Consider the following 12,922-nt stretch of genomic DNA (forward strand, 5'->3'; position numbering starts at 1 on the left):
ATATATATATATATATATATATGTATATGTATTATATATATATACAAGTAGTAGCCTCTGTCTATCTGTCTGTTTGTTTGTTTGTTCACGAACTCCTCCTAGGGTTTTGGAGATAGACCCCCATAACCATATATATTCTGATACCCAATCACTCCAGGTACTTGGATAACTATATTTCATTTCCAAAAAATAATTATTTTGATTAGGGTTAAGGGTTAAATTTAGGTGGGGTATGGTTAGGTTAGGGATTATTCACGAACTCCTAGGTTTTTGCAGATAGACCCCTAAAACTACATATGTTCTGAAACCTTATAACCCAAGGTACTTGGATAACTATCTTTCATTTGTCTGTCTGTTTGTTTGTTTGTTTGTTTGTTTGTTTCTTCACGAATTCCTCCTAGGGTTTTGGAGATAGACCCCCATATCCATATATATTCTTATACCCTATCACTCCAGGTACTTGGATAACTATAATTCATTTCTAAAAATAATTTATTTTGGTTAGGGTTAAGGGTTAAAGTTAGGTGGAATATGGTTAGGTTAAGGATTATTCACGAACTCCTCCTAGGTTTTTGCATATAGACCCATATAACCATATATATTCTGAAACCTTATGACCCAAGGTACTTGGATAACTAACTTTCATTTGTATGTCTGTCTGTCTGTTTGTTTGCTTGTTTGTTTGTTCACGAACTCCTCCTAGGGTTTTGGAGATAGACCACCATAACCATATACAATATATTCTGATACCCTATCACTCCAGGTACTTGGATAACTATATTTCATTTCCAAAATAATTTATTTTGGTTAGTGTTAAGGGTCAAAGTTAGGTTGGATATGGTTAGGTTAAGGATGATTCACGGACTCCTCCTAGGTTTTTCCAGATAGACTCCTATAACCATATATATACTGAAACTTTATCACCCAAGATACTTGGATATCTACCATTCATTTGTATCTACTATAATAAAGTAGTAGCCTCTGTCTTTCTGTCTGTTTGTTCACGGACTCCCCCAAAATCATATATATTCACCATAACCCAGGTTACTTGGATAAGAATATTTTATTTCCAAAGGACGTCTCCCTCCTCAAATTGATTTTTTCTTACTTTCTTTACATTTTATTTTTGTCACCTTTCCCATTCCGTTATATTGATAGGTATAGCTTTTCTCCATAAATTCTATCAAAGTTAAAATGCAGCAACGCGCGGGTAATTTGGCTAGTGTATATATATATATATATATATATATATATATATATATATATATATATATATATGTATATATATATATATATAAAGACATATATATATGTATATATATATGCAAGCACTCACATCACCGTGATACGAAAGTACAAAATAACCACAGAAGAAGGGAAACTTGTAGATAGTAATTACTTTCGTATATTACATCTTCAGATGTCTTAAGATGTAACATACGAAAGTATTTACTGTTTACAAGTTTCTCTTCTCCTGTGGTTATTTTGCTCATATAAGTATATATATATATATATATATATATATATATATATATATATATATATATATATATATATATATATATAATTATGAAGGTGGAAAAAGAGGTCACGGGTCTAGTTCCGAGTTCCTGAGTTTATTCCTGATCGGTTTCGCTCTATGCTTCCTCTGAAGAAGCATAGAGCGAAACCGGTCTCTATGCTAAGGTAGGAAATGATCCAATTGATGGAGTGGTTGTGAAATGTGGAGTTCCAGGAAAGAATCGTAGTGGAGAGTTGATGGTGGAAATGTGTCTAGAAAGAGAGTTGATGATAGCAAATACAGTGTTTCGGAAGAAAGTCAAGCATAAGTACACATGGGAGAGGGTGGTGGATGGAAGGGTGGTAGATAGAGCGTTAATGGATTATGTAGTGGTAAATAGGATTATGATAGGAAGAGTTAAGGATGTACATGTGCTAAGGGGAGAGGGTGGGGGTATATCAGATCATTTTTTGGTGGAAGGTAAGTTGAGAGTGGAGGATAGATGGAGAAAGAGGAAAGGGACTAAAGGTAGGGAGGTGCTTAGAGTGAACTCTTTAAATGAAAAGGAAAAGGAGAAGGACTACAAGAAGAAGCTGAAGAAGGAGTGGGAGGGAGTGAAGGATAGAGTAGAGCTAGGTGTGGAGGAGGAATGGGGATGGTTCAAGGAGGGAATCACAAAGTGTGCAAAGATGGTGTGTGGAACAAGAAGGACAGGAGGAAATAGAAGGAAGGGTAGTGAATGGTGGGATGAGGAAACAAAGAAGGTTGTAGAAGAGAATAAGCGATCTTTCACAGATTGGTTACAAAATAGGACGAGGGAGTCATATGAGAGGTACAAAGAAAAGAAAAGAGAAGTAAAGCAAAAGGTAAAGGAGGCAAAGAGGAGAGCAGATGTGAAGTGGGGTAAGAGTATGACAGAAAATTTTGAAAGTAATAAAAAGATGTTTTGGAAAGAAATTAAGAGAGGAAGAGGAGGCGAATCAAGTAGAGAAGAAAAGGTATATATATATATATATATATATATACATATATATGTATATATATATATATATATATATATATATATACATATATATATATATATACATATATATATATATATATGTATATGTATATATATATATACATACATATATATATACATATATATGTATATATATGCATATACATATATAAATATATATGTATATATGTATATATATATATTGAAATATGTAAGACAGATGAGTGGATGGGTGGTGAGATAAACACAGGGAACCGTTTAGGGATTTATTCTGACGTTTCGTCCTGGTAGGGCTGTTGTACCGACTTAGAGAAAAGGCTTTAAAGATAGCAAAAAGAAGCATAAGGAACAGAGGAGACGTGACTGAAAATGATAGCAGGGAGTATTTGTCCGTGCCAAACTCGAGCCACTCAGGCGAGTTGGGACAGTTGCTCACTAGAGCCGGCATCAAGATTGCGATCAGCACGGGAACGAAAATAGGAGACATTGTTAAGAACCAGAACAAAGTCGTGGCCAACGGGGAAGAAAACAGTGTCGTCTACAAGATACCGTGTGGAAACTGTCCTGTGAGCTACGGGGGAAACCAGCAGAGGTATTGAAGCGGACAGTTGAGCACAGGAATGACGTCAAGGCACACCGAGTATCAAACTCGCTAGTGGTTCATGTAGATACTCACGGCCACTTACCAGACTGGGACAGAGTAGAGGTGCTGCAGAAAGGACTTCCTAAGAAAAGAAGAAAAATAACTGAAGCAGCTTACATCGCTTCCCATCCAAACAACAACCACCGCGATGGGTTTATTAAATTAACAAAGACGGCCAGCCGCTTGATACTTCGCGAGGCAGAGCGTAGGAGGACGAGAGGTCAGGTCGATCATGGTGGAACGCGGATAGATTCGGCGGGTATTTAGGGGGTGAATTGTTTGAATGTGCATGTACTCTGAAGAAGTCCTGGTAAGGACGAAACGTCAGAATAAATCCCTAAACGGTTCCCTGTGTTTATCGTACCACCCATCCACTCATATATATATATATATATATATATATATATATATATATATATATATATATATATATATATATATATGTATGTATGTATGTATGTATATGCGTAAGTAACCACTAGGTAAAGTAAACTAACGAAGCAGAGCGCTTTCAGAACTGAAGATGTTATTATACGAAAGCGCTCTGCTTTGTTAGTTTACCTTTCCTAGTGGTTACTTACGCATTTGTGAACACACGTTCCTAGTGTTTTTATTGCATATGTATATATATATATATATATATATATATATATATGTTGAGACATTCTGACAGGTTGACGTAAGCGGAGTAGGAAACACAGGAGTCTTAGTCTTGAGTTTATTCCTGACTAGTTTCGCAGGTATGCGAGGGTAAATAAAAAAGATCGCGGAATTTTTCTAAAATTTTCATATTTGACTGAAGTGAGCAAGCATAAAACAGTTATTTTCCATCCTGCTCAATACACCTCTCAAGTAAAATGTTTTCACGTATGTGAGCCTTCTCTGAAGAGCTCAGCAGTCCTCTCCCGAAAGTACGAGTTCACAGCATTTTTTAGCTCCATCCATGTTTGCAAAGTCGGTTCCTTTCATCGGTTCTTTGAGCTTTGGAAGGAGGAAGAAACCTGATGGGGGCAAGATCTGGACTGTAAGGTGGATGAGGCAACACTTCTAATCTGAACTCTTGAATAACATCCAATCGCAACTCTTTCAAAATGTGCTGGGGCTTTGTCATGGTGTAAAAAAATCAACATGCAACTTTCCTCGCTGTTTTTTTTCTTTCTTTTTTTATTATTATTATTACCAATTCCGCCCTCAGTTTCCTTAAAACTCCTGCAGAGTAAAGTCCGTTAACAATTTGTTACTAATATATATATATATATAAAAGTACATACACACACACAAACACAAACACACACGCATATATATATTGCAAAAATAATCACAATAACGCGTGACTAAGTAATATTGCAGAAACCACAAGGAAAATAAAGTCGGAATACTAAATGTTCTCATCTATTATGACATTCTCAGAGTATTCTGATTATGTCGTAATAGACGAAAACGTTCAGTATTCCGACTTTATTTTCCCTGTGGTTTCTGCATATATATATATACATATATATATATATATATATATATATATATATATATATATATATACACATACACATACATACATACACACACACACACACACACACACACACACACACACACACACACACACACACACACACACACACACACACACACACACACGCACACACACACACACACATTTTGCATCAAAATGTGCTTTAGGATATGGATTAATATTTGCTGACAATTATCAACATATCAACTATGTTGATATTGCCAAATGATTTTGCAATCTAGAGAAATACAGTAATGTCCCATTACAAGACATTAATATTTGTAAAGGTTTTGTGGCAAGTTATCCAAGTTATCCAAAAAGGTTTGTCACAGGAATAAACGCGTTAAAAAATGACAAGGAATCACAAATAATGAAGGCTGACAAAAGCAATTGTGTAGTAACTGTTAACAAAATTGATTATATTGAAAAAATGGACACATTATTAAGTGACCAAGAAATGTATGTGAAATTAAACAAGAACCCATTAGAAACAGTTAACAGTGAATTCAATGAAATAAATTAAGAAACTGCTAGTAGGAAGCAACGAACTCATTAAACAACTTGTGTCGTTGTCACCGTCATTATATTACATGTACGGTTTAATTAGAACTCACAAAATCAATAATCCAGCCAGGCCAGTCATTTGCTGTATTGGTTCTTGTACTTACAGATTATCTAAATTGTTGGTGTCCCTTTTAATCCACTTGTTGGTACTATTTCATATTCTCATATAAAAAACAGTGTTGATCTCATCGAAAAGCTATCTGGACAAAATCCCTCCTTTAATTTTAATCTTGTTACTTTTGATGTCACTAGTCTATTTACTTGAGTTTCTGTTTTAGATTTGTTTATATATTTAGAAGATGGTACTATTTCACATTCTCATATAAAAAACAGTGTTGATCATCATCGAAAAGATATCTGGACAAAATCCCTCCTTTAATTTTAATCTTGTTAGTTTTGATGTCACTAGTCTATTTACTTGAGTTCCTATTTTAGATTTATTTATATATATAGAAGATAAGTTGAAGAAATATGATATACCTCTACCGGTCAACACAATAGTCAGTCTCATTAAGTTATGTGTTTTAGATTCAAAAATTGAATTTAATCGCAAATTCTATATGCAGAAGTTTGGAATGGGAATGGGGAATCCCTTGTCTTCTGTTTTAAGTAACTAAGTAACTTGTATATGGAATTTTTTGAAAGAGATATTTTGCGTAAAATTATTCCTAGCAAAGCCATTTGGCATAGATACTGTATGTTGATGATATATTGTGCATGTGGCCTATTGACCAACCTTTAGACAATTTTTTACTAGGGTTAAACAGTTTGGTACCATCAATTAAATTTACTAAGGAAATTGAACAGAACAATAGTCTGCCCTTTTTGGATGTTATGATTTATAGGTTTGGAAATAAGTTTAAATTAGATGTTTACAGGAAACCTACCAATGTCCTTTCTTATATTCATTATTATTCTTATCACCACCTTAAGACTAAAGTGTCAGTGTTCTCTTCCATGCTTTTAATGGCCTTTAGATTTTGTTGCCCAGAATTTTTAGATCAAGAAATTGAAACTATTTATGACATTTTTGATAGATTAGAATATCCTAAACATTTAATTGACTTGGCTCAAAACATAGCAAAGAAAATTTTTATGGTCTTACTCTTAGACAGCAATTTAGTTTTAAGGACAATAAGGAGAGAAATATCATAGAATCATTTGAGAACAACATGAATAAGAGTATGGGAATGTATAAATTAGACAACTATATAACAAACATAGACAGTAGCAGGTTCAAATTTAAAGCAGTGTTAAGCGAGTAAGGTCACAATGGACCTATCTTAATTACCCCTAATGTATCTCATATGTATATATATTTTCACTGTTTTATTACTTTGTACCTGTGAAAATGTCTCAAATAGACGAAAACGTTCGGTCACTTTTCATTTTATTTTCCAAGTGGTTCTATTACACACACACACACACACACACACACACACACACACACACACACACACACACACACACACACACACACACACACACACACACACACACACACACACACACACACACACACACACACACACACACACACACACACACACACATATATATATATATATATATATATATATATTAGTGTGTGTGTATGCATATATATATGTACATATAATATATATATATATATATATATATATATATATATATATATATATACATATATGTATGTATGTATGTATATTACAAGTGAAAAATATAATCTCACATTTGTCAATCACGTGAAAACCACTGTTAGAGTAAAAAAAAAAGACTGGAGACAGGGAATCTATATATTTCAATTGCAAACTACAATCCTCTTCAGTAGATACAAAAATGGAATAGTGAGTGCTACATAAGTATCACCCTTGACATGACAATGGGGAACAATGGGAGAGGTCTCTACCCTCGGCTCACTCTGTATGTGGTGGTCAGGAGGCAAATGTCTTTTTAATAGGCTAGTAATGAAAAGTCCTGAAATTATATCCGGGGACCATTGCCCTTTTGAAATGTTCATATTGGGCTGGTATTCAATTGTAGTTGGTTCTACCATTTTTCTCCTGAACTCACATCCAGACTTATAAATGAGCACATATATACATGCGTATGTATGTATATATATTTATATATATATATATATATATATATATATATGTATTTATATATATATATATAATATATATATGTGTATATATATATATGTATATACATGTATATATATATATATATGCATATATGTATATATGTATATGTATATCATATACATATATATATGAATGTATATATATATATATACATATATATATGTATATATATATATATATATGTATGTATATATATATGTATATATATATGTGTATATATATATATGTATATATATATATTATATATATGTTTTATAATACATATATATATATATATATATAATATTATATATATATATATATACATTAATATTTTCCTAATTATTTTTTCTTGCATCAATTAGTGTTACATACATTACACCAAGCTACGGAAATATTTGTTCTGGTAAAAGTTTGTAGAAGTAAAAGTGTATAGTACCGACTCTTGTGCTCCTTGCTTACCCTTGAAAACTCTACTCAAAGACCTCATTCAACAGTCCATTTCCCCCTCCCCCTAGACCCTATACCAAACCATTTCCTCTTCCCGCCGAGATCTCTGTTCTCACCTCTCAACTAAAACAACTTCTCCAGTCTTTCATCTTCCACCCCTTTCCTTCCTTCCTCTCTATAGAATTGGGTTTTCATAACCCATCAAGGCATAAGGGGGACTCGATAGTGAAAAGAGTCGTTTGACGTTTAGTGGAATGAAATAATCAAGGTGGTCATTGGGCTTCATTAGATCAAGATGGAGTGTGAAAATCCTTGGAGATGCTCAGTTTCGCTAGTGGGCAAATACCCGAAAATGAATGGTAGTTAATGATCGGTTGAAAACTTAGCGACAGTATCGCATCAGAAAGTAGGCTGAGGACCCACCCAGTCCAAGCTGAATGGAACCAGCTGGCGTCAAGAGGAATGAAATGATTAAAGCTCCCCGTGAAAATCAACCGGTTGTGTGGAGGCGAGGGGCGTGTCCCTCGAGTAATTGAAATCGCCTGGCGTGGCGGCGGCAGTCAGAAAGATGAATAGATAGTATCAATCGTGGTATGATAATCCCCGACTCTGCACCGGTGATACCACCGAGTGTCAGCACGAGTGAGCGATACCAAAAATTTAGACCCGATAAGATACCAAGTCTGTTATCAGTATCGACGGTTAACGATTAATGCCCTCATTATCTACGGGTTATCAGTGAATAGCTATAACAGTCACATTTCATGCAAGGAAAAAAGAGATTAATCTTTGATAACGTAATTGACTAGAGATAACAGGCTTGATTATATTACAGTTTTATACCGTCTCGTATAATGGAAATCAAAATTGTTACTCTGATATTAAGTTTCAGGTCTATCGCAATTATATCAAATCTTCAATAGATAATTGTTATTCTAATATGGGGCAGCCTGGTATCAGTAGTATCGATAAGTTTATCAATGATCTCTCTTATCATGTTGGAGTGACCACAGATAGTATAAGTGTACCCAAAACGTCAAATGCACTGACTGTACATAACGATATTTAATGGAAATAGAAAATGTATATCCTGAGCAAGATCATGTGGCCTTACCTGGGACAAAATCTCCCAATGTGCTGATACTAGATGTCCATGTATGTACCATGGGCATCTTCCCCCATATAAGGGGGGTAACCCACTCCCACCCATTTCACTAACATCCATCCACCACTCTTGTTTTCCTCTCATCTTCGCTTCTTGTGTACATGTGGGCACGGTCTGAGAATAGTTGCTGTGGGTGGTGGTAACTGTCTTTATATACGTTTTTTCTGGTTGTTATAATGAAATTTTATTCAGCAAAGTTGAATCTATTGTCGTGTAAGATACATTAAGCAAAAAGTACAAACAGAAAGATGGTCATAGAAAAACACGAAAAATAATCCTGAGCATTAATAGATTTCCGGTAGGTGTTTGAATTGTTTTATTGGGTGAATATTTCGAAAATGTGATTATGATGGTGTAAAGCAAAAGGAACTTCGTGTAATGTTACATGGAGTTAAAATAATTTTGATTAAGATATTTTCCTTTAGTAGTGCAATCGACTTTGATGTATCATAGGTACTGAAACTGAAGTCTTTAATTTAACTTGGTGCAAAAACGAAACATATCAGACTGATTCGAAGAAGACAGCAGTGACAATTGTTTTTATTGGACCAACAGAAAAATAGCAGTTTGTGGTTGCACCGGACACTTTGAGGCAACTTTTTAGTTGCACGATTATCGGACAACTACTCAGAGCAAAAATCACATTTAGTTATTGTAGCAACAGTGATGGAGAAGCTTGCATATCATTATGAAGTAAAAGCGAACATGAGAAACAGAAATTCAATGAAATCTAAAATTTTATATTAACATTGGTAAAGATCTCCGCCAAATTAGATAAAGCAGAGGATATGATGTATTATCACATAATATATCCCTTTTATGAGCTGCTTGGGTACAATTTATCATGAATTATATTGATAAAGAATGTCGCCAGGAGACCCATCAGTCGCAGATATATCGTTTCATCCTACTTTTTGGTTAAATGTAACTCTTGGAAACTTAAAGCCACACAATCTCTCATCTGGTTAGTATTCATTGTTATTTTGTTTTTCAAATTTCATTCCATCAGATCCTATTAGATCAGTGATTCTTAACCAGGGGGGCGTGGATCATTTCCAGGGGGGGCGCGAGCTTTCGGGTGAAAAGTATAAGTTTTTCCAGTTAGTGATTACTTTTACAACAGCATGGGCCAGTACTATAAGCATAAGCATATGAATTATTACAGAATTCTTTCTTACTAATGAACCGTTAGAGTGAGACCCGTTTAGGCAGAGCGTTTCTTCCGAGGTTGTCTTCGTCGGTTGAATCGTACGATGACGTCATGAGAAGACGGAAGCTGATTGGCTAGTAAATTCTCGCGCGATGCTATCAATGTGTAGGACGGTGTGACTGAGACAATTGCATTTCACCAGTCGTTGTGTGATTATTGCTTATTGTTGTGTTGGCCTCATTTGTTCTACATATTTACATAGATACAAAACATCAAGTATTTTGCAATGAGTGCTAAGAAACGGAAGTACATTGAAGATTACATTCGATTTGGATTTGTGTCTCTCCAAAGGGGTGACACCGAGGTTCCACAGTGTGTGATTTGTTACAAGACTCTGAGCAATGATGGAATGCGGCCTTCACGCCTGGAACGCCACTTGAGGACATCACATCCTGCTTTAGTTGACAAGCCGAAGGCATTCTTTGAAACTAAAAAAGACACCTTGAAGCGAGCTAAACTGGACGACAGTGGGTCATTTCGGCAGCAATCTTCAAAGGTTGTTGAGGCTTCCTATGAGATCGCTATGTTGATTGCAAAGAGCAAGAAGAGTCATAACATTGGAGAGTCTCTCATAAAACCAAGTATATTATGTGCAGCAGAACTCGTTTTGGAGAAAGATAGTGCAAATAAGCTTTCCCAGATTTCTCTGTCAAATGATACAGTCAAGAAAAGGATAGATGAATTATCTCAAGATATCAAAGTTCAGACTCTCGACCAAGTAAGAGCCTCCCCTGTTTTTGCCATCCAGTGTGATGAAACGACTGATGTCGCTCAGTGTTCTCAACTTCTGATGTATGCTCGTTTTGTATCAGGCAATAATATAAAAGAGGAAATTATGTTCTGTCACCCGATGGAAAGTTTCACAACAGCAGAAGCTATTTTGATGTTATATCAGATTTTTTCCAGGAAAATCAGCTTTCTTGGGAGTCGGTGGTAGGAGTGTGTACTGATGGAGCACCAGCCATGCGTGGTTTACGGTCTGGGTTTGTCACAAAGGTGAAAGAAAGAAATCCTTCCGTAATGAGTACACACTGCATACTTCATCTGGAAGCCTTGGCATCCAGAACTTTGCCTGTTGAAATGATGGACGTCTTGAATGTGGCTATCAAGATTGTCAATTTTGTCAAAGCTGGAGCCTTGAACAGTCGTCTGTTTAAACTGCTGTGTAAGGATATGGAATCCGAACATGAAGCCTTGCTTTTTCACACGAACGTGCGATGGTTGTCAAAAGGAAATATGCTTGGAAGGCTTTATGAGTTACGAAAAGAAGTAGAAATATTTCTAGATTCACAGCAGAAAGTAGACCTTTATGACAAATTTCAGTCTGAAGGCTTTCATGCAACCTTAGCCTACCTGGTGGATATTTTTGAGGTATTGAATGCTGTGAACCTCAAACTACAAGGAAAAACATCAATATCCTCGTGCACCATGACACCATTCGTACCTTCATGGCCAAACTCGATCTTTGGAAATGTCGAGTTCTACAGGGAAATGTAGCCAGTTTTAGAAACTTAGATACGGCTCTCGCTGACAGTAACCTCGACTCTGAGTTAAAAGAGCAAATAATCACTCATCTAAGTGACTTGAAATCAGAATTCGTCAGATACTTCCCAGATATAGACGACAAGCGTGAAGCATGGAAATTCATCAGGAATCCATTTCAATGTGAAGTAGCTGATGTAGCTGAAGAAGTCCAAGAAGAGTTCCTAGAGTTGAAGTTCGACTCCACAGCTAAAGAAGACTTCAAAGATATGGATTTGGAGACTTTCTGGGTCAAATACCTTCATGTTTACCCTTTGACCTCACACCAGGCTCTTCGGATTCTAACAATGTTTGGATCCACATATATGTGTGAAACGGCATTTTCCACGCTCGTTTCTATCAAGACTAAGTACAGAAACCGCCTCAACGTTGAAGGCGACTTGCGTTGTGCACTCTCGAGCATTCGACCGCGTATTCTAGATCTGGTAGCTAAGAAGCAGTGCCAAATATCTCATTAATCATGTACCTATTCGAAAGTGTCAAATATCAAATTATTGCAATTTATACTTAATAAATGGACTAAAAAGACATTGCCGTTTCTATTCTATTTTTAAATTAGAGAATAATATTTACCTATATATGCAAGGGGGCGTGAAAAAAATAGTAGTTCGTAGGGGGGGGCGTGGTAATGAAAAGGTTAAGAACCACTGTATTAGATTACTAAAAGCTAGATTCTAGTCTCAATGAGTCTTCTTCTTCTTCTTCTTCTTCTTCTTCTTCTTCTTCTTCTTCTTCTTCTTCTTCTTTTTCTTCTTCTTTTTCTTTTTCTTCTTCTTTTTCTTCTTTGTCTTCTTCTTCTTCTTCTTCTTCTTCTTCTTCTTCTTCTTCTTCTTCTTCTTCTTCTTCTTCTTTTTCTTCTTCTTCTTCTTTTTCTTCTTCTTTTTCTTCTTCTTTTTCTTCTTTGTCTTCTTCTTCTTCTTCTTCTTCTTCTTCTTCTTCTTCTTCTTCTTCTTCTTCTTCTTCTTCTTCTTCTTCTTCTTCTTCTTTACAAAATATGTTCAAACATTTTGATAATTTTCGTATACCTTCTTCCTTATATTTCATATGAATTCTTGGTTCATCGCTGTACTTATTCTAATCTACGAATGTCCTAGATAGAATGCGGGGGCTTTGCAAAAAGAGCATGTACTAAGTGTGGGCAGACCAGTGATGAATTATATATATATATATATATATATATATATATATATATATATATATATGTATATATATAAATATCTATATTA

At 35.2% G+C, this 12,922-nt stretch overlaps 1 protein-coding gene across 1 annotated transcript in view; it reads left to right on the forward strand.

The window, feature by feature from the left end:
- LOC143038320 (protein FAM200C-like) overlaps window positions 1–12,154 on the forward strand; it is a 14,259-nt gene extending 2,105 nt beyond the window's left edge. The window contains exons 2-6 of the mRNA XM_076207345.1: window positions 4,948–5,160; window positions 9,954–10,048; window positions 10,357–10,966; window positions 11,050–11,525; window positions 11,642–12,154. Coding sequence (XP_076063460.1) covers window positions 4,948–5,160; window positions 9,954–10,048; window positions 10,357–10,966; window positions 11,050–11,525; window positions 11,642–12,154 — 1,907 coding nt within the window. The remainder of the gene's footprint in view (window positions 1–4,947; window positions 5,161–9,953; window positions 10,049–10,356; window positions 10,967–11,049; window positions 11,526–11,641) is intronic.
- The last annotated feature ends 768 nt before the right edge of the window (window positions 12,155–12,922 follow it).

This window comes from Oratosquilla oratoria, chromosome 24, assembly GCF_046742065.1.
Source record: "Oratosquilla oratoria isolate Oo_2021 chromosome 24, ASM4674206v1, whole genome shotgun sequence".
Classification (NCBI taxonomy): Eukaryota; Metazoa; Arthropoda; class Malacostraca; order Stomatopoda; family Squillidae; genus Oratosquilla; species Oratosquilla oratoria.